Source organism: Oryctolagus cuniculus, chromosome 7 (genome assembly GCF_964237555.1).
Source record: "Oryctolagus cuniculus chromosome 7, mOryCun1.1, whole genome shotgun sequence".
Classification (NCBI taxonomy): domain Eukaryota; kingdom Metazoa; phylum Chordata; class Mammalia; order Lagomorpha; family Leporidae; genus Oryctolagus; species Oryctolagus cuniculus.
Window position 1 is genome coordinate 163552349 of NC_091438.1, and position 24924 is coordinate 163577272.

General features: G+C 70.2%; 3 protein-coding genes across 9 annotated transcripts in view; 2 read left to right on the forward strand and 1 right to left on the reverse strand.

Annotated features, from left to right (window-relative positions):
* The first annotated feature begins 2049 nt into the window (after window positions 1-2049).
* PEX10 (peroxisomal biogenesis factor 10) lies at window positions 2050-5869 on the forward strand. Of its 2 annotated transcripts, none has more exons than XM_070077108.1 (6): window positions 2050-2487; window positions 2571-2651; window positions 3061-3473; window positions 3890-4065; window positions 4147-4279; window positions 4739-5869. In XM_070077108.1, the coding sequence occupies exons 1-6, from the start codon at window positions 2379-2381 to the stop codon at window positions 4805-4807; spliced, it is 981 nt and encodes a 326-aa protein (XP_069933209.1). In that variant the 5' UTR covers window positions 2050-2378; the 3' UTR covers window positions 4808-5869. The 2 variants fall into 2 exon arrangements, with proteins under 2 accessions (XP_069933209.1, XP_069933208.1); XM_070077107.1 differs by having other exon boundaries at window positions 2053-2487; window positions 3061-3428.
* A 132-nt stretch (window positions 5870-6001) lies between these two features.
* RER1 (retention in endoplasmic reticulum sorting receptor 1) lies at window positions 6002-15865 on the reverse strand. 2 transcript variants are annotated; one of them, XM_070077110.1, is made up of 7 exons: window positions 15614-15865; window positions 12238-12325; window positions 10438-10542; window positions 8351-8450; window positions 7958-8036; window positions 6882-7017; window positions 6002-6585 (listed from the first exon to the last, which is right to left on the reverse strand). In XM_070077110.1, exons 2-7 carry the CDS (start codon window positions 12316-12318, stop codon window positions 6496-6498), a joined length of 591 nt encoding a protein of 196 aa, XP_069933211.1. In that variant the 5' UTR covers window positions 12319-12325; window positions 15614-15865; the 3' UTR covers window positions 6002-6495. The 2 variants fall into 2 exon arrangements, with proteins under 2 accessions (XP_069933211.1, XP_069933210.1); XM_070077109.1 differs by lacking the exon at window positions 15614-15865 and adding an exon at window positions 15197-15383.
* The window catches only part of MORN1 (MORN repeat containing 1), a 34288-nt gene continuing 24873 nt past the window's right edge, over window positions 15510-24924 (forward strand). For 2 of the 5 annotated variants that reach the window (XM_070077102.1, XM_070077104.1), the window contains exons 1-8: window positions 15510-15671; window positions 15932-16003; window positions 17492-17590; window positions 18237-18278; window positions 18445-18555; window positions 19242-19332; window positions 19702-19789; window positions 24674-24770. In XM_070077102.1, the coding sequence (XP_069933203.1) occupies window positions 15623-15671; window positions 15932-16003; window positions 17492-17590; window positions 18237-18278; window positions 18445-18555; window positions 19242-19332; window positions 19702-19789; window positions 24674-24770 (649 nt within the window). In that variant the 5' untranslated portion in view covers window positions 15510-15622. The remainder of the gene's footprint in view (window positions 15672-15931; window positions 16004-17491; window positions 17591-18236; window positions 18279-18444; window positions 18556-19241; window positions 19333-19701; window positions 19790-24673; window positions 24771-24924) is intronic. The other 3 variants (XM_070077103.1, XM_070077105.1, XM_070077106.1) reach the window with 3 other exon arrangements.

A 24924-nucleotide genomic window follows, 5' to 3' on the forward strand; every position in this document is an offset into this window, starting at 1 on the left:
CTGGATCGGAAGTGGAGCAGCCGGGGCTTGAACCCGGGGCAGTCCCTGGAGTTCTGTTCTCGAGGGAAAAGTAACCGGTGACCGGGCAGAGCCAAGGACATCTGCGCTGTGGTGAAGGCACACGCTTCCCCGCCAGCCCTGCTTCCGGAATGTTCTACAGCACCTAAGACGACGCCATGAGGGCCACGCTCCAGGACAGGCACAGTCGCCGGAGGGGACACAGGGACGAGGGCCCTGCACAGCGCGGTGCTGCGTGCCGAGTGCCGCTTGCCATGCTGTGCGCTGTGGCCACAGTGTGTGCCGAGTGCCATCCTGTGTACTGCATGCCATGTGCCATGCTGTGTGCCACGTGCCGAGTGCCGTGCCGAGTGCCGTGTGCCACGCCGTGTGCCGTGTGCTGCGCCACTGCCTGTGGCTGCAGGACGACAGGGGAGACCTGGGTGCGGGCAGTGAGGCCCCGGGCTCCACGAATGCCGGAGCAGCAGAGAGGCCACGAGCGCTCACTCACTCACTCGGGGACCTGGGGGGGGCAGCAGAGCCGGGGGAGGGGACAGAGCCAGCAGGGGGGGGGGACAGAGCCAGCGGGGGGGGTAACAGAGCCAGCAGGGGGGCAACAGAGCCAGCAGGGGGGCGTGGGGACAGAGCCAGCAGGGGGGGGCCAGAGCCAGTGGGGGGGGGAACAGAGCCAGCGGGGGGGGGCCAGCGGGGGGGTAACAGAGCCAGTGGGGGGGTAACAGAGCCAGCGGGGGGGGCCAGCGGGGGGGGGAAACAGAGCCAGCGGGGGTCTGGGGGGACGACAGAGCCAGTGGGGGGGGGAACAGAGCCAGCGGGGGGGGGGCATGGGGACAAAGCCAGTGGGGTTCTGGGGGGGGCTCCAACACAGAAAACGCCCTGGTTGCGGGGAGGGGGAGGGGCAGCCAGGCCAGCACAGCCAGTGACCTGGGCCAGGGGCTGGGGCACCTGCAGGGGTTCCAGCCGGGCTGGCACTGACGCGACCAGGACCCAGAGAGCCGACCTGCGACAGGAGGGCGTCCACTGGGGGAAGAACCCGAGAGCTGCCGCTCAAAACACGTCCCCGGGGGCCAGCATCCCACATGGGCGCCAGTTCGAGTCCCGGCTGCTCCTCTTCCGGTCCAGCTCTCTGCTCTGACCTGGGGAAGCAGTGGAGGACGGCCCAGGTCCTTGGGCCCCTGCACCCGCGTGGGAGACCTGGAGGAAGCTCCTGGCCCCTGGCTGCCATCTGGGCAGAGAACCGGAGGGTGGAAGACCTCTCTCTGTCTCAAATCAATCAATGAACAGGAATCACAACCGCAGGTCGTGCAGACAACGCGCCCCGCGGGACCGGCTCCAGGTGCTGAACCCACGCCGGCCCAGACCCGAGCCCCGCACCCCGCGGCCGACAAGGACCCCGCGTCCCCGGGGCTGGCCCGCGGCTGGCTGGCGAGCGCCGGCGCCACCTCTCGCTCAAGCCCAGGGGTCCTCAGCCGACCCCGGCCTGGCCCTGCGGCTCCCCGACGGCCCAGACGCCTGCCGCGGGCGACGGCGAGCCGAGGCTCCGCCCGCCTGGAGGCCCCGGTTCGGGCCTAGGCCGGACCTTGCCCTGCAGCCGCACCGGGACTCCGACCGGCCCAGGGCGGTGCACGGACGACCGGTCCTCTCTCGCCCGACCGCCGTCCGGAGTCCAGCAGAAGCCCCGCCCACTGACCCCGGCCCCGCCTCCCGCTGTGTATCCCTCTTCCCCAGCCCGCCGCTCCTCAGCAGGACCCCGCCTCTGGCCCCGCCCCAGCCGCAGGCTCCGCCTACTCCTCCTGGCCGCGCCCCAGCCCCCACCTGCCCTCTCCGGCCCCGTCCCCGCTGCATGCCCTGCCCCAGGTCCCGCCCCAGCCGCAGGCTCCGCCTACTCCTCCTCCTGGCCGCGCCCCAGCCCCCACCTGCCCTCTCCGGCCCCGCCCCTCCGGCGCAGGCCCCGCCCCCTCTCCTGGGGGCATCCAGTCCCTCCCCAGGGCTTGCGGCTGGGCGGGGCCAGTCCCTCCCCGAGAGCCGCCCGAGCAAGTACGAGCGCCTGAGGCCGGACGGCTGGGCCCCGCCCTCCCCGGCGCGCCCGGGGCTGTCCGCGGCGCGTTACACCGGGGGCGCCCCCTGGGCCTTGCGGGGAGGGGCCGAGAACGGGGACCCCCAGTCTCTCCATTCCTGCGGGGAGGAGGCGCTTGGTGCGGGCGGGAACGCCCCCCGTGGCGGCCAGGCTGCGGCCCCGCCCCCGGGCCCGTCATCAGACCCCGCCCCCGGAAGCGTGACGCACAAGGCCCGCGCCCACAGCTGCGCTGCGTCGCCGTCATGGCGTCGCCGGCGGGGGCGTGGCCTGCCAGGGCCCGGCAGCCATGGCGCGAGCCGCCAGCCCCGCCGAGGTGGTGCGCGCGGCGCAGAAGGACGAGCAGTACCGCGGCGAGCTGCGGAGCGCGGCGGGCGGCGCCCTGCACAGCCTGGCGGGTGAGCCGGGGGTGGGCCGCGGCGCCCCCGCCCGCGGGCCCGGCGGACCCCGCCTCCCCGAGTGCCGGCCTCTCTCTCCCCAGGGGCGAGGAGGTGGCTGGAGTGGCGGCGGGAGGTCGAGCTGCTCTCGGACCTGGCCTACTTGGGCCTCACGACGGCCGCAGGTAGCGCCCGAGGGTGGCTGACCCCGGCCCGCCCGCATCCGTCGGCGGCGGTGCCCGGGGGTCCAGCACGCGGTGACCGCGGGCCTCGGGGAGGGCGAGCGGGGGAGCAGCGGCCCTGCGCGGTTGAGGCTTGAGGGGTGACCCCGAGGGACCTGGGCAGGGGCACCACGGTTGGCCGGGGGGTCAGGAGGGCCCGAGGGGGCCAGGCCGGGAGCCGAGCCCTGCGGTTTTCTCCGCATCCACGCGAGCCTCGGGCAGGTCGGGTGGGGAGGCGGCCAGGCCGAGGCCCCGGAGTCCGGGGCGGTGGGAGCGGCCCCGACCGCGGCCCCGACCCCGACCCCGACCCCGGCCCCGGCCCCGGCCCCGGCCCCGGCCCCGACCCCGACCCCCACCCCCGCCCCTCCCTCAGGCTACCAGACCCTCGGGGAGGAGTACGTGGGCCTCGTGCAGGTGGACCCGTCCCGGCAGCGCGTGCCCTCCCGGCTGCGCCGCGGCGTCCTGGTGGCGCTGCACGCCGTCCTGCCCTACGCGCTGGACAAGGCCCTGCTGCCCCTGGAGCAGGAGCTGCAGGCCGACGGCGCCGGCGCCCGGCGCGGGCTGCGGCCCTGGCTGCGGCTCCGGGCGGCCGCGCTCACGGAGCCGCAGCGGCGGGCGCTGCAGCGGGCGCTCCGCGTCCTCAGGCAGGGCCTGGCCTGCCTGCAGCGGCTGCACGTCGCCTGGTTCTACATCCACGGCGCCTTCTACCACCTGGCCAAGAGGCTCACGGGGGTCACCTACGTAAGTAGCGGGGCCGCGACCCCCCCCCCCCCGGGCTGCAGCCACGTCCTCTGGGGGCCCGCCTCGCCCGCTGCCCTGACCGAGGGGTAGGGTCCCCGGCCGCGGGTCAGTGTCCCCGCCGGCAGCCTGCCTGCGCCTGACCCGAGGACCGGGCAGTGTGGCCCCCGCAGTCAGCCCGCCCCACACAGCCCGGCGGCCGCCTGAGCGGTCAGCGTGTTTGCTGAGCCGCTGCGACACAGGCGGAAACGGGGGCTCGCCTGGCTGCGCTCCGAGGGGGCTGCGCTGGTTCCGTCTGTCCCTGCCTGCCCAGCCCTGTGGCTCGGACCCTCAGCACCGATGCCCAGAGGAGTCTGCTGCGGGGCGCCCCCTCCCCGAGATTCTGGTCAGACCACCCGGCTGACCTCAGGGCCAGGTCCCCTCAGTCTTGACGGGGGTGGGCCCGGGCCCGACTGCCTCGACAGCTCCGCGCCCGCCGCCCGCCTGGAGAGGACCTGAGGGCCCGCGCGAGCTACCGGCTGCTGGGGCTGCTCTCCCTGCTGCACCTGGCGCTGTCCGTGGGGCTGCAGCTGCACGGCTTCCGGCAGAGGCAGCGCGCCAGGAAGGAGTGGACGCTGCACCGCCACCTGTCCCACCACAGGTGCGCACGCGGCCCCCCAGGCGGGCCCGGGCACCGGGAGGCTGACGGCGCTCACCCTGATGGCGCCCCTGCCCTCCCCAGGGGCCCCCCGGAAGACAGAGCGGTTCCCAGCCCCCTGTGCACGCTGTGCCTGGAGGAGCGCAGGCACACCACGGCCACGCCCTGCGGCCACCTCTTCTGCTGGGAGTGCATCACCGAGTGGTGCGGCACCAAGGTGGGTGCCGCCTCCCAGGGTCAGAGCCCTCGGCCGTGGCACGGGGCTCGCCTGGGGCCAAAGGTCGACGTGTTGTGAAAGGGGCGGGGAGGCCCCAGGAGCCTCACGGCCTGGCCAGGCCAGCGCTTGGGCCGCACGCTGGGCTCTGAACGGCAGAGCGCACAGCTTTTTTCTTTGGAAACACGGCCAGGCGCTAGGCTCCCAGCATGCCGTGCTCCACGGCAGCACAGAGGGCACCCAATCCCGTCCCTCCCAGAGCTAGGCTGACGGGGCGACCCGGAGGCCCACACAGCGGTGTGCGTGTGACGGCCTGCAGCCAGCCGTGCCCGTGAGCGTCCCCTCCTTGGTCCTGGGCTGAAGGAGGCAGCGCCGTGTCCACGCTGTGTCCTGGCTGGGGGCGGGAGCCACGGTGCACGCCCACAGCCAGTGCCCACAGCCGGGGTGACGGCCCTTCTGCAGGCGGAGTGTCCCTTGTGCAGGGAGAAGTTTGCTCCCCAGAGGCTGGTGTACCTGCGCCACTACCGCTGAGCCCGCCCCCAGGGCCGGAGGGGAGAGCCCGGCGTCAGGTCCACCGGGAGCTGGGATGCTCGCTGGACTTCGCCGCCCCGCCCTGCGGCTGCCCCCCGACCCCCTGCAGGGTCTGGGTTTCTTCCTCCCCGAAGCAGCCAGGACCCCTCCCCCTGCGTGTTTCAAGAAAACCACTAGGAGCCTCAGGCGTGCAGAGGCCACGGACCCGTGGGGAGGGGGCTGTGGTCAGAAGGGAGCCCGGCAGCTCGAGGAAGCAGGCGTCCCCCGGGTGGCGGGCAGAGGCCGGGGTCCCTGCAGTTCTTCCCTGGCCCTGGTGCGGCCCCCACAGCGAGGGCCCCAGCCTTCCACGACGCTGCCGCCACGCACACGGGGAGAGAGTGGGCAGAGCAGGCTGAGTGCACTGGACGTTGTCCTAGCGCCGAGGCCCCCGGAGCCGCCACCCACCCCGGCTGCCTGCCTCGATCCGGTACTGCCTGGTGCCTTGGACTGCAGGGACAGAACCTGGCCACGGGCATCTAAGAGACGAACCCCACGGGACGGCTAGGTGGGTCGCAGAGGCCAAGCTGCAGAACAGTGAAGCGCCCACCTCTTCTCACCGGTCACGCCTCCTGCCAGACGCCTCCACGGGACTGGCTTTTGGCTGAGGCCCTGACCCAGGCGGAGCAGCTCCAGGCCCCCTGTCCTGGGTCGGCCGGGCGCCCGTCCTCCCTGCCCGAGCGCCGCACCACACCCTCCCAGGTTCACCACCACACTGGACACAAGCGACCCCAGTGCTGTGACTGGCGACAGGTGCCGCCTGGAACGTCCTCCCAGGCGACACGTCGGGAACAGAAAAGGACTTGGTGAGGCCTCAGCTCAGATCGGGCCTGCAGACGGCCGAGGAGAGCCCGCAGGTGAAGGCAGGTGCCGCGGGAACACAGCCCACGGGGCAGCTGTCCACTCCCGTCCCGCGTCCCCATGCCCCGCGCCACGGCCTCACCTGTGGTGCTGTCGGCAGAGGGTTCTCCCCAGGAGTGCTGGATGAAGACGCCACCAAAGCCGGAATTAAAGTCCCTCCGTGAAGTGTCCGTGTTGTTTTCACTCGGGGAGACGGCGAGTGGGCAGGGCCTGCTCCACAGAAACCCGGGCCGCTGCCTGGACGCATGTAAATTAACCAAACTCCATGCACCAAAGAAACCCGCCAGAATAATCTCAAACAATTAAAATAGAATATATATTTATAGTTCCAATCGCGGTAGTTAAGAACAGAGCTTTGAGTCACTGCCGTGGTGACCCCCCGCCCGGGAGGTCACCTCGCGTTCCTGCACCGCGCCCTGCAGGCTGCGTCCTCGCTCCGGCGCGGGGCGGGGCGGGCGGGCGGTCAGCAGGGCGGCTGAGCCGTGAGCAGCCACTGTCGCCGCGCTCCGGCTCCGGCACCACGGCTGTCACTGGCCTCCCCCACCCGGCCTCCCGAGCCTGTGGCTGACAACAGTTCCTTCCGTCTGAAACATGAACATCACAGGGAACGAATCAATGCAATTTGGTTTAAGTGCAGTTCCTTCCAGAACCTGGTATTTCAGTTACAAATAATTGGAGGCTCCTTTTTAAAAAGAAAATTCAACTCCCTCGTAATCAACTACTTTATGTGAAGAGAAAAGGCCTTGTTACAATGGCTCCAAACCGCTCCGACCGAGTGACGACTCCAGCTCCTAGCTAGCAAAGGTCTTGCCCGCGTCCTCCTTGCCCGTGTACTTCCTCTTCCCGTGCGTGAATGGGATGTACCGGTATTTAATCATGTGCTGGGGAGAGACAGACCGCATCACTCCGGCCCGCGCCCTGGCCAGCCGTGTGCCCCATCTCCCCCGCCAGTGACCGTCACACCAGGGCCCAGGGGCTTGCTCCTCGCCCCGCCTGCACCGCCCAGCTGACCCAGGAACACGTCCCGGGGACCTCAGCCACACGACCCCTCCCCCACTCTCCTCCTAGACAGGCTGGGGGGCGGGGTGGACCCGACTGAGGAGCTGACCACAGGCACCGGGTCTGGGCTCCTCACGGCCACCGCGTGGAGGGGCGTCCCCGGCCCGGGCGTGCCCACCTTTATCTGCCGCTTCATGGTGATACAGAAGAGCATGATGAAGTACATCACCAGGATCGGCCAGAACACCGGGACGTTGAACGCCTCGAAGAAGGTGCAGACCATGGCCACCAGGATGCCCTTGGTAGCCGCGTGCCTACAGGAAAGACGGGTCAGCGCCTGCGCCGTGCGCACCAGGGCCCCGCTGGTGGCTCCTGCCTTCACCCGCGGCCCGGAGCACCCGAAGGTGTGCGTATGCCGAGCCCTGGGCAGCGGCTGGCACGTGGGGCCTGCGTGTGCCTTAAGTACAAGCACCCACGTGACCACGGCCGCGTCCTCCTCTCGGTCCCCGAAGCTAAGTTTTCTCCCGACTGTCACTCTGGGTCTGAGATGGCCGTGCTGAAGCCGGGCTCCCCTCTCCTCTGCTGAGCCCCAGGCCCCACACCTTCCGAGACGCTGTCCGGGGCGGGTTCTGAGGACGGGAGGTGCGGGAGGAGCTGTGGCCACCACTGCCCCGACCCTGCACGCCGCCCTCCTGAGCCAGCTCCCTGCAGAGGGATACAGGGTCCCGGGGGGCTTCCAGGACCCCTTCCCTCTCACTGCCCACACAGCACCAGGGCCGCAGGGTGAAGGGCGGCGCCGAGTGGACAGCACCAGACAGGCAGACGGACAAGGTCACAGCACTCCTGGGGCTCTGACGGCCAGGAAGGCCGGGGCACACGAGGTGCCGCACCCACCCCTCCTCATTCCCCGACCCGAGGCCTGCAGAGGGGCCAGTCCCCAGGGCCAGTCCCCCTAGTTCTGCAGCTCCGCACCAACGCCAGGTGGCTGAGGCCCGGGCGGCCCGAGCGGGGGCGTGGCCTGCAGAGCACAGAGCAGCTCCCAGCTCTGGTGTGAACGCCAAGGAGGGGAAGCTGCGAGGGGGGTCTGCCCCGGGAGCCCGTGGTCTCCTCAGGTCACTTCTGGGTCACAGACAGCACACAACTCATTTCTTTAAGAAGCCCGGACTGCAGGCTAAAGACAGGACTTGGTCTACTCTCGGGTCTCGCGGCCGCTCCCGGCACAAGCCCCTGTAAGCACCGGCGGAGTCGGCTCACCAAAACTTGAACTCCGGAAGCCTTCGAATGAAGGGGCGAAATTCCTCGTTCTGCTTGGTTGGCAACGACGGGCCGTCATCTGAAAGGCAGAGGGCGGGCACCGGTGATGCTCCTAGCACTGTCACCCGTGTCACACGCCGGCTCGCCCCGAGCACCCCTGCACTGGAGGGCCTCGCGGCAGAGCGCCCAGGAGCCTGGTCCACGGCGTGACGGCACTGCTTCCGAAGACTCGCACCAGACTTTAAGGAAAAGGACTTTAAGAGAAAGCACAGACTCCACCGCACACACGCCGCTCGTCAGCTGTGTGGCACTGAGGTACAGAAGCACAAATCAACATTTGCCAAAAGCGGCCGAAAGAAGGCAGCAGGGCCCGTGCGGCGCGGCTCGCCCTACCTGAGTCCTCCATGAGGGAAGGGTCCACCTTGGGGGAGAGGAACGCTATGAAGAGGTTGAGGTGGTAGATCCCCAAGGCGTAGGTCACGATGTACCAGCCCTGCAACACAGGGGGCGCGCCATGAGCAGCCCGGCCGCCGGGGGCGGAGTCGGACACGAGCAGCGGTGATCTCCATTTTGTCTCAAACGCGGGACACCAACGCGGTCACCCCAGGCCCCAAACCTTCGAGAGGCAGAAGCTCTTCTGTGGCTGCCCTGAGGCCACGGGCTCAGCCAGGCACCTCGCCGCCCTCTGAGGACGCCGGCCGGCAGCCCCGGCGGACACCTGCAGGGCAGAGTGTCGCGGCTTTGCCCGACCAGGGACGCAGAGCCAGGTTTACAAAGCAAAGCAGAGGAGAGGGAGACGCAGGAGACCCCGGCGCGCGGCTCCTCTCGAATGCCCCAAGTCAAACCGCAGCTCAGGACACCTCTGCCCCACAGATACCTAGGTGTGACCCCCAGAGTGACCCCCGGCTCCAGCCAGGGCACCTGGGGAGGCGGCAGTGAGTCTCAGGTAGCTGGGTGCCCGCCACCCACGCGGGAAACCTGGACAGAGCGCCCAGCGCCCCGTGCCGGCCCAGCCAGCCACCGCGAGCATCGGGGAATGGGCCGAGACGGGACCCTGTCTCTGGTCCTGGATTGAACACTCAAGGGCGTCAGGTTTCCCCATGAGACCGGGCTGCGTCACTAACTGCAGAAGCGGAGCCTTTTCATAGAAACAATCCTTCCCTGCCTAAACATCGTTCAGACGCGGTCCTGGACTGCGAAGTCGAGCTCACGCCCACGCCCCTTGGAGCGCAGGGCAGGCCCTGAGGGCTGCTCCCTCAGGCAACCCAACCCGGAGCTGCACCCCGCCCATGTGAACCCTGATCTTCCTGTCAGAGAAGGAACCAAGTCACACATTAAAAAATGAAACTCTAAAAAAAAAAAAAAAAAAAAAAAAAAAAAAGAAACTCTAGCCGGCGCCGCGGCTCACTAGGCCAATCCTCTGCCTGCGGCGCCGGCACCCCGGGTTCTAGTTCCGGTCGGGGCGCCGGATTCTGTCCCGGTTGCCCCTCTTCCAGGCCAGCTCTCTGCTGTGGCCCGGGAGTGCAGTGGAGGATGGCCCAAGTGCTTGGGCCCTGCACCCCATGGGAGACCAGGAGAAGCACCTGGCTCCTGCCTTCGGATCAGCGCGGTGCGCCGGCCGCGGCGGCCATTGCAAGGTCAACCAACGGCAAAGGAAGACCTTTCTCTCTCTCACTGTCCACTCTGTCAAAAAAAAAAAAAAAAAAAAAAAAAAAACACTAAAACGAAGTGCGGTGACGTCCACGTCAACCACAGAGCGTCCACCACAGAAAGGCCCACTGTCCTCACTCAGCCAGCCACGAGCGAGTTCCAGTGTGCCGTCCACAGTCCTGGACGCACCATCGAGCCCAGGGAACCAAGGTGCCGCCGCAAGGACCCACATCCTAAATCCTGGTAGCATGAGGAGGCACCGCTCACGTTCCAGATGAGAAAACACCGTGGCCAAGGGCCCTGCCCTGCCCTCCTGGGACACACAGACCAGGAACCTCATCTCCAGGCCTGCCAAGATCTCCCAGAAGGGGCCGGCTGTGGCGCAGCAGGTAAAGCCCTGGCCTGGAGCACCGGCATCCCATGTGGGCGCTGGTTCAAATCCTGGCTGCTCCTCTTCCGATCCAGCTCTCTGCTGTGGCCTAGGAAAGCAGTAGAAGATGGCCCAAGTGCTTGGGCCCTGTACCTGCGTGGGAGACCCAGAGGAAGTTCTTGGCTCCTGGCTTCAGCCTGGCCCAGTTGTTGCAGCCATCTGGGGAGTGAACCAGCAGATGGAAGATCTCTCTGTCTCAGTCTCTCCCTCTCTCTCTGTAATTCTACCTTTCAAGTAAAATACATCTTTAAAGACAGTCACTGAAACGTTCCCTAAATTCAGTGCCTGACTGAAGAATAATCGATAGCAGCCATCTCCCTGAAACCAAACCGCATCACCAACACCAACACCACACTAGCACCACGGAGCGCGCCGAGTCTCGTCGGCCGCCCGCACCCACCTGTAACAGGTAGACTCTGACCACGTAGACGAAGCTCAGGCCCAGCGTCACGGCCCATCGCACCGCCGTGTGAGGCGTGGATTTGTCCAGCCAGGACTGATACACCTGGAGAGACAAGAGGTCAGAGGCGTGAAGGGGGCCCTGGACCTCCCACTGCACCCAACTTCGCGTCCTTCCGGCTGTGGCTGCTTCCATTTAAAAACAGCGCGCCGTGTCTGTCTGTCTCGCACACCCGTCTCGGCGCCATGCAGCGACGGCACAGCCCAAACCTGCGGAGTCCTGAAGCAGGCCACCTCTCAGCAGCGACTCCACCCCTACTCGGGGGGCCCAGGGGAGCCACCTGCACCCCCGAGGCAGCACCGCCGCGGACCACGCAGAAAGCACACCCACGTCGCCGTCCCACCCAGGCTCCCACAGGGCGGCGTGCTGAGGGGCGCACGGACACACACGGGACACGCACACGTTCAGTGCTGATCTGCAAATGTACTTTTCAACCTCCATTCACGGAAACCGCGCGCGTGAGCACAGAGCACAGAGTACGCCCAGACCCGGCTCCCGCTTCGGCAGGCCGCTCTGCTGCGCTGTTCTGCTCAAAACTCCAAAGAGTAGAACACCAGGGAGCTCCGCACCGCCCAGCGACAGCCCGCGGCAGACCGAGGGCGAGCACAGCGCGACGCCCGGCGTCAGCCGTCTCTCGGCCGTGACCTGCGTTTCCCGAGCCCACGCTACGGCCACGCACTCGGGCGCGGGGGCCAGCAACCTTGTCCACACGGTGGCTGGGGGAGCGGGCAGCCACAGCGGAGCAGAGGCCACCACCTGCAAGCTAAGAGTGGTTCTCGTGTTTTCATTGATTTATAAAGCAAACACACACCCCACACAGACGTGGCTGAGAGCAGGCGTGGCCCCCAACTCCCACACCCTCCGCCCCGTGGCGGCCTCGACAGCACAGCACCGCACAGCCAGCCACGGCCCCTCTGCCAGCGCACGCCTGGGGCTGAGCAAAGATGTCGCCCGACGCCTGAGCCCAACCTTCAGAGCTCCGGGGAGAGGGTCAGCGCGCTCTCCCAACACGCACGCGCACTCGGCACCCCGACCACCCCGGTCAGCGCGCTCTCCCAACACGCACGCGCACTCGACCACCCCAACCACCCTGGCCAGCGCGCTCTCCCAACACGCACGCGCACTCGACCACCCCGACCACCCTGGCCAGCGCGCTCTCCCCAACACGCACGCGCACTCGGCGCCCTGACCACCCCGGTCAGCGCGCTCTCCCAACACGCACGCGCACTCGGCACCCCGACCACCCCGGTCAGCGCGCTCTCCCAACACGCACGCGCACTCGACCACCCCGACCACCCCGGTCAGCGCGCTCTCCCAACACGCACGCGCACTCGACCACCCCGACCACCCTGGCCAGCGCGCTCTCCCAACACGCACGCGCACTCGACCACCCCGACCACCCTGGCCAGCGCGCTCTCCCCAACACGCACGCGCACTCGGCGCCCTGACCACCCCGGTCAGCGCGCTCTCCCAACACGCACGCGCACTCGGCACCCCGACCACCCCGGTCAGCGCGCTCTCCCAACACGCACGCGCACTCGGCACCCCGACCCCCCCGGTCAGCGCGCTCTCCCAACACGCACGTGCACTCGGCACCCCGGTCAGCGCGCTCTCCCAACACGCACGTGCACTCGGCGCCCGACTACCCCGGTCAGCGCGCTCTCCCACGCACACTCACATGCACACTCGGCCACCCTGGTCAGCGCGCTCTCCCACGCACTCGGCGCCCCGTCCACCCACCTGTCCGAGTCTCGTGAAGAACCGGTACACCACCGAGGGCTTCCCGTGGACCGAATCGCCGACACTGTCCCCTTCAGACATCCTGTCACTGCGGGAAAACAGACACTCACGAGGCAGCCGAGGTGGGAACGCCCAGCGCAGCATCTCCCGTCCCCGCAGGCCCCGTTCAGAAGGAACAAGCGGGCAGAGGCCGTGCGGACGGCGGACGCGAGGACGCGGCCCGGGACGGCCCGGGCAGCACGCACAGCTCCCCCGCCACGGCCGCAGGCGCTGCCCGGCTCCTCTGCGCGCGTCCTCCCACGGCCAGGCCTCACCTCCGTGGGGAGCACAGCGCCACGCGGCACGCGGGCAGGTTGTGCCGTTTCTCTCGTGCCGACTGGCGGCGACCCTCCCCACTGTTTTGTTTTGTTTTGACAGGCAGAGTGGACACAGAGAGAGAGACAGAGAGAAAGGTCTTCCTTCGTTGGTTCACCCTCCAATGGCCGCTGTGGCCGGCGCTGCGCCGAACCGAAGGCAGGAGCCGGGTGCTTCTCCTGGTCTCCCATGGGGTGCAGAGCCCAAGCACTTGGGCCATCCCCCACTGCACTCCCGGGCCACAGCAGAGAGCTGGCCTGGAAGAGGGGCAACCAGGACAGAATCCGGCGCCCCAACCGGGACTAGAACCCGGGGTGCCGGCGCCGCAGGCGGAGGATTAGCCTAGTGAGCCATGGCGCCGGCCCGCCCTCTCCACTATTCAACAAGCTGCCCCACCCACCGGGGAGGACCCAGCTGCCGCAGGCCACGTCCGTCACCCCACCTGATCCCCTCACAGAGCAGGAATGTGTCTCAGTGGAAACCCCGCGTCCACGCCAGGTGACAGCTCCGCCCCCAAGCAGGCTGAGCCGACCCTCGGAGCCCAAGGTGAGGTGCAGGGGGAGGGCAGGGAGGACAGGCCCACGCCAGGCTCCGCTTCCTGGCCCCCCAGGGGTGCACGGGGAGAACGCGGAGGCTCACAGCGGCAAGAGCTGCCCCAGCCGGTCGGCAGCTGCTGGTGCGGCTGAACCCAGAACCCATCTCTGGCTGAGCCCAGCGGCGCCAAACCAGCCCCTCTGGAGACGTCGGACTTCGCCGGCGCCAAGAGGCGGCCCAGGGTCTGCAGCGGACGCTTCCCCAGCCCCTGGGGGTGACACTTGGCAGTGTAGCTGCCACTTGGGGCCCCAGCGTCCCGGATCGCAGGACTGGCCCCAGGCCCGGCTGCCCCACTCCTGCCCCACGTTCCCACCGACACGCCTGGGAAGGCCACAGAGGACGGCCCAGGCCGCTGCGGGCGTGTGGGCAGGGCATCGGCGGAGGGAAGATCTCTCTCCTCTCACTCGGCCTTTCAAGTAAACAAGCACGCAGCTCCGGCCCTTCCACGAGGCCGCAGCCGTCTGCGTGCAGCAGCGTGGCTGTGCGCCGGGACGGCTTCCGGGCTCGCTCAGGCGGCGCAGCGCGCACCAGGCGCTACCAGGAGGAGGCCGGGCGCTACCAGGAGGAGGCCGGGCCCAGAACCTGCGCTGGCTACAGCACTCGACCCTCTGCCTGAGGCCGCACGGTGACACAGCCGCACACACGGCCTCACACAGCCGCACAGTGACACAGCCGCACACCCGGCCTCACAGTGACACACACAGCGACACAGCCACACACACAGCGACACAGCCACACACACGGTCACACACAGCCTGACAGTCACAGCCACACACACGGCCTCATACAGCCACACAGTGACAGCCACACACACACGGTCTCACAGTGACACACACAGTGACACACACAGCCACACAGTGACACCACACACAGCCGCCCACACGGCCTCACACAGCCACACAGCCTGACAGTCACAGCCTCACACACGGCCTCACAGTGACACAGCCGCACACACGGCCTCACACAGCCTGACAGTCACAGCCGCACACACGGTCACACACAGCCTGACAGTCACAGCCGCACACACGGCCTCATACAGCCACACAGTGACAGCCACACACACACGGCCTCACAGTGACACAGCCACACACACACAGCCTCACACAGCCTGACAGTCACAGCCGCACACACGGCCTCACAGCGACACAGCCACACACACACAGCCTCACACAGCCTGACAGTCACAGCCGCACACACGGCCTCACAGCGACACACACAGCGACACAGCCGCGCCCGGCCCCCAGCCGCGCAGGCACACCGCGCCCGGCCTCCCGGCCCCCGAGCAGCGCAGGAGCCCGGACGTCCAGCCGGCCACGTCCAGCCGGGGCGCGCGCGGCCCAGGCCCTGAGCGCCCGCACGCGGCTCCGCGCGGCGGGGAGCCGGCCGCCTGCCTCCCCCGCGGCTGCACGCGCGCCAGCTGCTCCGGGTGCGGGCGGCCTGCAGCCGCTGTCCGCCTCCCGCAGCCCGGGCCCGGGCCGCCCGCACCGCTCCCGCCCGCCACGCCTCCGGCACGCCCGGGCCCGCGCCGGCGACGCCGCCAGCTGCAGCCCTGACCGGCCCGGACCCAGCCTGCGTCCCCGCCTTGGCGGGGGACTCTGAGTTTACCCGGGCGCCGGGAGCCACTTCCCCGTCGGGCCGCTCCCAGCTGGACACCGAGCCCGGCTCGCAGCGCGGCGGCGGCCACCGGCCCCTTCCCGCTCCGCGGGCTGCGGACGCCTGGCGTCCGGCACGGGCGAGGGCCGCGGCCGCCGCGGGACCCCCTCGCGGGCCCTCCGGGGCTCGGCCCGTGCCCGGCCGGCCCCCTCGGCTCGCTGCCGGCTCCGCCCTCCGGGACCCGGCCACCCCGGCCCGGCCGCTCCCGGGGCCGGACTCGGCCCTCCCCGGGCCCCTCGTGGTCCCCACCAACCGCGCCGGGGCTCGGCGCGGCCCCGCCCGCGGCCTTGACAGCCCGGGAAGCGGCGGAGGCGGCGCCGCCCGGCCAACCCCGCGCCCCGCAGCCCGCCTCCGGCACCTCGCAGCTCCGCGACGGCCAAGCCGCGGGGTCCCTCAGGCCGCGGGAAGGGGACGGCGGGGCAGCAGCCGCCGGCGCTTCGCTCGGGCTCCGGGAAGCGGCCCCGGGAACTTCCGCTCCGTCCTCCGCGGCACCGCCTCCGGGGCTTCCAAGATGGCCGCGGGGGCGGGGCCCGGAGCTCCAACCATTTCCGCTTCCGGCGCGGACGCCCAGGCCGTTGGCGGGCGGCGCTCTAGGCGGAAGGACGGAGCGCCGGAAGTGCGTCACGCCGCGCGCGCGCAGTAGCGCCTTCTGGCCCCGGGCCCGCGCGCGCTCCGCGCCAGAGATTGTACTCGTCCGGGACCTGCGCCCTGGGACACGCCCCCAGCGGCCAGGGGCCAATGGGAAAAGGCTCTGGCGGTTGCTAGGGAAACCCACCGCGGCAAGATGGCTGCGGCCGGCGGAGGCCGTGAGCGCCGGCTCCCGCCGCGGGACGGTGAGGGCTCGGCGACCACCGGCCGGTCTCCCCGGGCGGGCGCGCCCGTGTCCCTGCGCTGTCCTCCGTCCGCGGCGGCGGCGGCGGCGAGGGTCTGGCCGCCCGGGCTGGGGGTGGGCGCTTGGTCTCCCCCCGCCGCCCGCGCCGTTACCGGGCGGCCTCGGCCCGCCAGCGCCCGTCCCTCAGGACCGGCCTGGCCGCCGCGAGCCGTGGCCGGAGAAGCCCGCCGGTCACCGCGCGCGCCCGCTGTCCACTCGCAGGCTACGGCATCCGCGTGTTCTCCAACGCCTTCTTCCGGTACGAAGGCGAGTGGCGGGCAGGGAAGCCGCACGGTAAGACGACGGCGGAGCGGGAGGGCTGCCCACGCGTGACCGCGCGCGCTGGCCGCGTCTGCGGGTCGGGCCCACGCCCTCCGGGATGCTCACCTTGGCTCTCGGTGCGCCTGCGCGCGTGAGGGCCCCTGTTGGGCAGGCGCCCCGGAGGGTCCCCCTCTGAGCGCGGGGGTCCCTGCCACCCTGGGAGAAAGCGGGGTGCTCCGGGCGCTGCGGTGTAAGCGCGCGGCTCAGGCAGGTGTGCAGGGGGGCGGGTTAGACCAGCGAGGGAGACGCCACAGCCGCCGGCCGCTGGGTTTCCCCCTTTTTAAAAACTCATTTTGGGATTATTTGGAAAGCGGAGAAACAGGTCTTCCGTCCGCTGGTGCACCCCCCAGATTCCTGCAGCAACGCTTGAGCCACAACTTGCTGCCCCCCAGGAGCAGAAGCCCGGAGGGGAGGGGGAGGGGATCTGGGGGGTTCCGGAGGGCCCAGGAGGGGGAGGGGAGTTCTGGGGGCGCCCAGGAGCAGAAACCAGATGGGAGGGGAGGGGGCTGGGGAGGCCCAGGAGGGGGCTGGGGGGTTTGAGGGGCACAGGAGGGGGAGGGGCTGGGGTTTTCTGTGAGGGCCCAGGAGGGGGAGGGGTTTTGGGGGGCCCAGGAGCAGAAGCCAGAGGGGTAGGGCGCTGAGGGGTTCTGGGGGGGCCCAGGAGGGGGGGCTGAGGGGTTCTGGGGGGCCCAGGAGGGGGAGGGGTGTTCTGGGGGCCCAGGAGAGGGAGGGGTGTTCTGGGGGCCCAGGAGGGGGAGGGGTGTTCTGGGGGCCCAGGAGAGGGAGGGGTGTTCTGGGGGCCCAGGAGGGGGAGGGGTGTTCTGGGGGCCCAGGAGCAGAAGCTGGAGGGGAGGGGGCTGGGGGGGCCCAGGTGGGTTCTGGGGGGCCCAGGAGTGGAAGGGGGAGGGGGCTGGGGGGCCCAGGAGGGGGTGCTGGTGGATTCTGGGGGCACAGGAGGGGGAGGGGGAGGGGTGTTCTGGGGGCCCAGGAGCAGAAGCTGGAGGGGAGGGGGCTGGGGGGCAGGCGTCTTCACAGCTGCACCCGCCTTCATTTGTCTCCATTGTTCCAATTTCTTTCATTTTTAATGTTTTCAAGGTTTTTTTTAGATTTGCTATTTTTAGATTTATTTCAAAGGCAGAGAGAGTCTTCCATCCACTGGCTCACTCCCCAGATGTCCGCACGCCGGAGCTGGGCCGATCCAAAGCCAGGAGCGCCCTCCGGTCTCCCCGCGGGTGCAGGGCCCAGGCACTTGGGCGCCTCCCACGGCTCTCCCGGCCACAAAGTGGACGCTGGCACTTGCTAGTTGCTTGGAAGAGGGACGGAGACAGGGAGCCCGGCCTGGCTGCAGTCAGGAGCCAGGGGCTCCGCGGCGCCTCCCTCCCCGCCGCCTCCCGGCGTGGCGTCGGCGTCTGCGTGGGAGCTGAGTGAGATGCGGGCGTCCCCGTGGGGTTTCTTGGCCAGGTCGTGGGAAGTTGCTGTTCAAAGACGGGAGTTACTACGAAGGCGAGTTCGTGGACGGAGAGATCACGGGCCAGGGCCGCCGGTACTGGGCCTGGTCAGGTGAGCGTCCCGCCTGTGCACCCCGACGCCCCCCGGGGGGAGCGAGCAGCCAGGCCTGCCAGGGCAGCTACAGGGCGCCACCATTACGCCGTGAAGGGTCTGGCCCAGGGAGGGGTCCAGGGCCCACCCGTGACACTTCCCGGCCTGGGCCGCCCCCTGCCACGCCGGCATCCCGCATGGGCGCTGGCTGAAGTCCCGGCTGCACCACTTCCAATCCAGCTCCCTGCTGATGCCCCTGGGGAAGCAGTGGACGATGGTCCAAGAGCTTGGGCCCTGCACCCACGTGGGAGACCCGGAGGGAGCTCCTGGCTCCTGGCTTCAGCCTGGCCCAGCCCTGGCTGTTGTGGCCATTTGGGGAGTGAACCAGCGATGGAAGATAGCTGTCTCCCTCCCTCCCCCTCCCCCTCCCGCCCCCTCTCTCTCTTTCTCTCTTTCTGCCTCTCTGTGACTCTGACATGCAAATAAATAAAAAAAAAAAAAATCTTTTTTTAAAAAAAGAGATTCCTCCTCGTCTCCTTTTCCGGTTAAGGCTGCCTCGGCCCCATCGAGCCCTGGTGGGGACACTGCCGGGGACGCAGGGGCTCAGCTCCGCCTCCTGGGACTCAGCCTCAGCCCTTCAATGCCCCCCCCCCGGCTCGCTCCCCAGATGCCCACGAAGGCTGGGATTCGGCCAGCCCAAAACCAGGAGGTGGGGGCCACACGTGAGCCATCACCACTGCCACCCAGGCCCACGTTAGCAGAGCCGGAGGGGAACCCAGGGTGTAGACGTCCTGACCGCCGGGCCCGCGGCCGTCCTCCCGGCTGCGGTTGATCCGTCTCCGTCTCTGACCGGCGTCACCGCCTCTCCTGCACAGGGAACTCATACACAGGACGGTTTGTCTCGGGGGAGCCTCAGGGCCGCGGCGTCATGGAGTACAAGGCCGGGGGACGCTACGAGGGGGAGCTCGTCCAGGGCGCCAGGGAAGGTGCTGAGCGGCCGCGGGTGCCGGGGCGGGCGATGTCCACCCACGGGGAGGCCACGAGCTCCCTGGGCCTGAGGCTGAGTGAAGCCTGCGGCGGCTGATGGACCAGGCGCCGTCCTGTGTGGCCTGGAAGTGCAGCCACCCTCTCCAGAAGGCAGGCGGCGGAGCAGGCTGGGGAGGGGGCTTCTCTCCGCCCCAGACCCCGCGACCCTGGCGCCCTGCTGCTGGGTGGCGACGGCCGCGGCCCTGTGCTCACAACCTGGGGTCAGCAGCTGGACCTGGCCCCACCGGCTGGGCCCCCCGGTGGCCTGCCCAACGTGGTCCCCGAGGTCTTCCCAGCAGCTCGGCTGCCCTGCCCCCGGCCACTGCGTCTAGACCCGAGTGCCCTGGGAGGGCCTGCATCACGCAGCACGCGGCGCCGTGACGTGGACGCCGGGCGTCTGCGGGATCCGGCTCACTGCCGCCACCCCCCCCCCCACACACACACACACGCATGGGCTCTGAGGGCCAGAGCCGGGCTGCTTCCACCGCCCCGGCGCCAGGGCCTCAGGCCGGGAGGACAGTCCAGCCCCTGGGGAGGTCCTGAGCCCACCCAGCCGCCTCCTAAGCAGCCCCCACGTCCAGGCGGACCCAGGAGCGGTTCTGTCCCTGGCGGGGCAGGAGGCCGAGGTTGCCGTCCCCTCCCCCAGGACACGGCTGTCTGGTGGACCGCGATGGACAGGTGTACCGGGGCTCGTTCCATGGCAACAGGAAGCACGGCCAGGGGCACCTGAGGTCCCAGTGAGTGCGCGGGTGTGGGCGGGCTGGCTCTGGGGCGGAGGTCACACCCACCACTGCCCTCCCGAGCCCCGAGTCCGTGTGTATAGTGGAAAGCCCCCTCCCCAAATCTCTGATGGGAGGGCGGAGCTGCAGGGGCCGGGACCTGACACCTGGGCCCGCGTAGAACCCGCCACAGGATGCGCGGTGCTCCCCGGGGCCTGCGTGGGGAGGGCGCGGTGCCCCTGCCCGTCCCCTCCCACGGGGCCATCTGCTCAGGGCCTATTTCTGCCTGGTCGCGGCGGTGCGTGCCGAGCCGGCCGGAGGAGGGGTCTGAGTCAGCACCGCCCCCCGGTGCCCGGCTGAGTGCAGCCTCCGTGCGCGTCCCCTCAGGAGCGGCGACAGCTACGACGGTGACTGGGTGCAGGACCGGCGTCAGGGCCACGGAGTGCTGTGCCGTGCCGACGGCTCTACGTACGAGGTACTGGAGACGCCCTCGGGGAGGGGCCTTGCCGGCAGTGTCCCCGAGGGAGGGACGGCCACCGTCACGGCGTCCGCGCTCTGCTGTATGGGGGCGGGGATGGGCTCCGGCCCCCATCAGCTCTGGGGTGGGACGGACCCGGTCCCAACGGCGGGTTCACAAGAGAAAACCCAAGCCGGCCGACACGCGTGCCGGGCATCCCCGGGAGACGGTGCCGAGGGCGGCCTCTCCGGGGGCCTGGGCGGGGCGGTGTGTTCTGGTCTCCTCCAGACTCGGTGATGAGAAGGCTGAGGCTCAGCGGGGCTGCCTAGCTCCCAGGCCCCTGCCGGTGCCTCCCCGCGGGACCCCGACCTTGCCACCTCCCCGAGCTGAGTGCAGGGCTGTGGGGATGCGGCTCGGGCCCAGGGAAGGAGCCTGTGGGCGGTGCCCGGGGCTCCCAGGGGCTCCCTGTTCCGTCCCCGCGAGCTCTTGGTCACCTGGTGGTCTGAACACTTACAGAGTGGGGGGGATGCGGGCCTGGGGTCCGCCTTGCAGGCCGCCTGCCTGCTGGCCTGTGTCCCCGGCCGGGAGCCGGGCAGGTGGGAGCACACGGTGCAGGCACCAGGACGACAGAGCCGGGCAGGGGACGAGGAGGCGCAGCCACAGGAGACGGGAGGGTGGGCGCCGGGGCTCGCGTGCTCTGCGGCGTGGACTTGTGGGCTCCGGGCCCCACGCAGAGGCCGTCCCCTGTGCTGCTGCGGAGCCACCAGGACCCGGGGCCCCGCGCCGCTGCACCTGTTGGTCACGGCAGAGACTGGGCAGGGCGGGGGTCCCCCCAGCGTCCAGGGGCCTCACAGGGAGAGGGGACAGGTCCAGCCCTTCGGCCTGCTGGAGCGCAGTGCTGGCGGTGCTGAGAGAGCTGCCGTCGCCGTAGCAGCTCTTCCGGTGGCCCGGTTCCTCCAGTGACCAGAGGGGCCTCGGGGCTCGGAGGTGCAGCCCCTCCCGAGTTGGAGCTGCACGGCACAGGGGTCCAGGGGAGGCCAGCCTGGGAGCGGACAGCACAGGCCCCAGGCCGCCTGCCCGGGCACTGGGAAGGCACCAGCCTCCCTCCTGCCGTCCCCTGGCGCCCACCGTGGGCAGTGCACCTGCTGCCCCTAGGGCCCAGCTCCCACCCAGAGCACGGCAGGCAAGGGCGCCCCGGGCGCTGAGGGCTGCAGAGAGCCCAGCCGCCCGCTCCGTGCCCTGCTTGTGCGAGCAGGCCGCTCCCGACGGCACAGCCCTGGCCAGGCGCTCGGGCGTGGGCCGTGGGAGCCCGCGTGGACACGGCCTGCAGCTGAGCCCCGGCACAAACCGTCTGCCACCCCAGGCCACCCTCCAGCCTGACGGGCATGGACAGAGCCCCCGTGCCACCCCCGACACCGGGAGTCCTGGGTGCCAGGCTCCGGCCTGCGCCCTCCACGTGTGTTCTCACGCAGCCCTGTGGGAAGGGGAGACGGCACAGAGCAGTGTGGAGCGGCCCGGGCTCCGTGCGGGCCTGTCTCACTGCCCTCGTCCCAGCCCCAGCCCGGCACCAGCAGCTGTCCCGGCCCTGGCTGCCTGCTGGTCACCGTGAGCTGTGCAGCGCTAGAAAATGCGCCGGGGTGGGACCGGGCTCGGGTCTCCACCAGGGGGCAGCCCGGCCCCGCGGACCGCCTGCCCGAGCCTGGGCCTGGCCTGGCCAGAGGAGACGGAAATGCCCCGGGCTGAGCCCCTGCCCCGCGGGCTGACGGGAAGCGGCTTCCCGGATTGGAACGGCTCCTCCTGCTGGCGCCAGAGCCGCAGAGTTCCACACGAGCCCTTTGTGGGGCCGTGAGCCGCGTCCGCTGCTGGCTGCCCGTGGCCCTGTGACTCGGGCCCGCCGCCCGGCTGGGCAGGAGCCCCGGCCGTGTGCTCGGGTGGGCCGTACCCCCGCCTGCATCTGGGCCCTGGCTCTGGGGCTGTGGCCTGCAGGAGTGTCCGGCTGAGCAACTTCTCCCAGCCAGCCCCGTGGGACGCTGGACGGGGAAGGGCGTCCGAGGCCCAGAGGACAGGCCAGAGCGTCTGTCGGCCCGGGGGAGGCCGCCGCGGTTTTCACGCCCCTGTCTGTGCGAGAGTCTGTCGCCGGGCCCCTGGTTAATGAGGGGGCTGGTGGTCCCGCCTGCTGCCAGGCGGCGAGAGGGTGACTCAGAGTGGGCAAGAAAGGGGCGCCGGCGGAAGGGAGGTGACCGTTGAAGCCGTCTCGGCCATGCTCCCTCCTAGGCTGAGGCCTGTGCCGCCCGGCCCCCGAGGCTGCCCCTCCCCCAGGAGCCGAATTCCCTCCTTCCGGGCTCTCCGGTGTGCAGGTCTCAGGGGCCCCCGACCTGCTCCCTCCTGCCCGGACCCGGGAGTGGAGGTGCCAGGAAGCCATCGGTCGCTCCGTGGCCTCTGCTCTCGTCCTGATGGGCGTGAGCACCAGACGTGAGCCACGCCCACTCACATGGCAGCCGAGGGCGCACTTCCCGCGTCTTCCACGTGGGTAGCTGTTGACGCCCCAGGCGACGGGACCCCGAGCCCAGGAAGGGGACCGGGCACCGAAACAGCCCCTGCCAGCCTCTCTGGGTCTCTGCTCCCCCAGCTCAGCCTCAGGGGGAGCCTGGTGGTGCGCCTTGGGGAGGGGTCTGGCAGGAGCCGGACGGGGCCGTGGACGCCGCTGCAGGCCACCATGCTCGGCTCGGAAGCATGCTGTGTGCACGTCCGGGCGTCTCCCGCCGCGGGGCTGCGCTGGCTCCCGGCTCCGCGGGCGTTGGCCGCGTTTCCCGGGGGAGCCTGCTGTTCGGTGCACCTGCTCAGGCACGGGGCAGGTGGCAGCCTCATGGGCACCCTCACCTGTGGGCGCCCCTGCCCCACCCCCCGCCGCCCACCGGGGCTGCAGGAATGCTGCCGAGGGGTCCGGGCCCTGCGCAGCCTCCATGTCCCCAGAGTACAGGCCGGGGTGTGGGGCCGGCGACCCCAGGGGTGCGTGTGACAGAGGCCTGAGAACTTGGGTGCTCCGGCTGCCCGGTGGCAGCCCGTGGGGAGTCTGGCCGTGTCCGCCCAGCAGAGCTGTGGTGGGGACAGGTGGGGGCAGGGCAGGATCTCACTGGGGGGGGGCATCCGCTCAGGGAAAGGCTCCCTCGCCCAGGCCAGGGCCCGAGGCAGGCGTGAGGCGGGTTCTGGGGCAGGCGTGAGGCGGGTTCTGGGGCAGGCGTGAGGCGGGTTCTGGGGCAGGCGTGAGGCGGGTTCTGGGGCAGGCGGCCCGAGAGCAAGCAGCGGTGCCGGCAGAGGCGCTGCCCAGGACCGGAAGGCACCCCCGGGCCGAGGAAGGGACCAGGCCTTGCCAGACCAGCTTACTTGTGGTGGGGACGGACGGCACGGGGGCCCCCGGGGGGCGAGCGGCTCTGCCAGCCTGGAGGGGGAGGGGGAGGGCCTGCCCCGCACCACCCAGAGCCACTGGTGTGGCTGCAGCCGTGGTTGGGCCAGGCAGGTCCCCTCCCTGCCAGCCCCATCTGAGCGGCGCCGACACCCGGTCCCCTGTTCCACTCAGTCTCATTTTCGTGAACCCCAAGGCAGGTGTGGGCAGCAGGGCCTCTGGTGTGTTCCTGCGCACCTGCTCACACACGGGGCGAGTGCCCACCCACCGAGACCACCTGGGCTCAGGTGTGCGACGCTGATTGACGAGGGAGCCGGGGCTGTCACGCTGGTCACGTTGCTCCCTTGGGTCCGTTCCTACCGACCTGGTGCCGGACCAGAGCCGTGCGCACCGGCGCCCCACAGTGCTTGCCTGGGCTCCTTCCTGGAGGGCCGGGCCCCTGGATCCGCGAGGACAGAGCAGCGGCCCCGGCCACCCGGGTGTCGGTCGCGCTGTGGGCCCTGCAGAGCCCCTCACTCTGTCACCTGCCGGGGGCTGCAGCGGGGAGGACGTAGTGCAGGAGAGCGGGCAGCCGCTGGACAGCTGGACGGTGGCCAGCCCGGGGGAGCAGCTGGGAGCAGACGCTGTGGCTCAAGAGGCAGGGCCCAGGCAGGCCGGGGCTCCCGTGCACAGGTGCGGGCGCCTCGGAGCCTCCAAGCAGGGCACAGCCCCGCGGTCACGCCAGGTGTCTCTGGGGCAGCAGCGAGCTCTGGAGCCGAGTCTGGACCGGAACCCCTCCAGCTGCAGGCTCACGTGAGTCAGGGCTTGTGGCCCGGCGCCAGGGCCCAGATTGGGTGGCACGGGCTCTGGCCGCCGAGCGCTGGGTGCTCCGGGAATGCAGGCAGCGTGCGGCTCGGCGTCTCTGCTGGACCGGGGTGACCACACGGGCAGCCCCCTCCCCGGAGCTCCGTCCCAGGCACGGGAGCACCCAAGCCCCCCAGGGCTGCAGTCTCCCGCCCGCCCCGGCTCCTCCCCCCCCCCCCGCAGGGGCTCTGCCTCTGGAGCTGCCCGTCCTCCCAAGTCTGCAGCAGGTGTCCAGGGGCCTGGCCTCAGCTGCTCCCGGCCGTGGGGTCCCTCTGGGAAAGGTGGGGGGCAGGGCGGCGTGCAGCTGCCCTTGGCTGGAGCCCGGGGGCCCTCAGTTGATTTTCCTCGCAGCGGAAGTCATTCCCCACCAAGCCCCGCGTGGTCTCAGATTTCCACGAAACGGTTTTCCTGCTCTCTTCCATCGCCCCAGGCTCGGCAGGGAGGAGGCGGGCTGGGGCCTTTGCATCCGAGTGAAGGGCGCAGGTCCCGGCCCCTGCACGCGTGCGCGTCTGTGCTGAGCGAGCGTGCGGTGCCTTGTCCCTGGCGAAGCGCACAGGCTGCGGTTCTCCAGCTCCGGGGGAGCGGGCCCTGGGGAGGGGTGGGGGGGACCGGGGTCTGGCAGAACCACTGCTGAGGCCACGCCCTCCTCCCTGCAGGGGCAGTGGCACCACGACGTGTTCAGTGGCCTGGGCAGCTTGGCCCACTGCTCAGGGGCCGTCTACCATGGGCTGTGGATCAACGGCCACCCGGCAGGTAGGAGTCGCCAGCCTGCCTGCAGCTCGGCTGTGGGGCGTGGCGTGGGCTGCCCTGGTCCCAGAAGTCACCGAGGGTGCGGTGGGGACCTGGGACAAGTGCAGTCAAGAATCCCGCCCCTCGGAGAAGACGGGGGCTGGTCTGGTTTCCAAAG

Bases quoted from the DNA above. Each gene is read 5' to 3' on its own strand.
- PEX10 (XM_070077108.1), top strand. From the start codon at position 2,379: ATGGCGCGAGCCGCCAGCCCCGCCGAGGTGGTGCGCGCGGCGCAGAAG. The intron at 2,652-3,060 runs GTAGCGCCCGAG...CCCCTCCCTCAG, and splicing joins GGGCCTCACGACGGCCGCAG to GCTACCAGACCCTCGGGGAG. The intron at 3,474-3,889 runs GTCCTCTGGGGG...CTGCCTCGACAG, and splicing joins CCCCCCCGGGCTGCAGCCAC to CTCCGCGCCCGCCGCCCGCC.
- RER1 (XM_070077110.1), bottom strand. From the start codon at position 12,318: ATGTCTGAAGGGGACAGTGTCGGCGATTCGGTCCACGGGAAGCCCTCG. The intron at 7,018-7,957 runs GTGAGCCGACTC...TCTTTCCTGTAG, and splicing joins CTTCCGGAGTTCAAGTTTTG to GCACGCGGCTACCAAGGGCA. The intron at 6,586-6,881 runs GTGGGCACGCCC...GTCTCTCCCCAG, and splicing joins CCATGAAGCGGCAGATAAAG to CACATGATTAAATACCGGTA.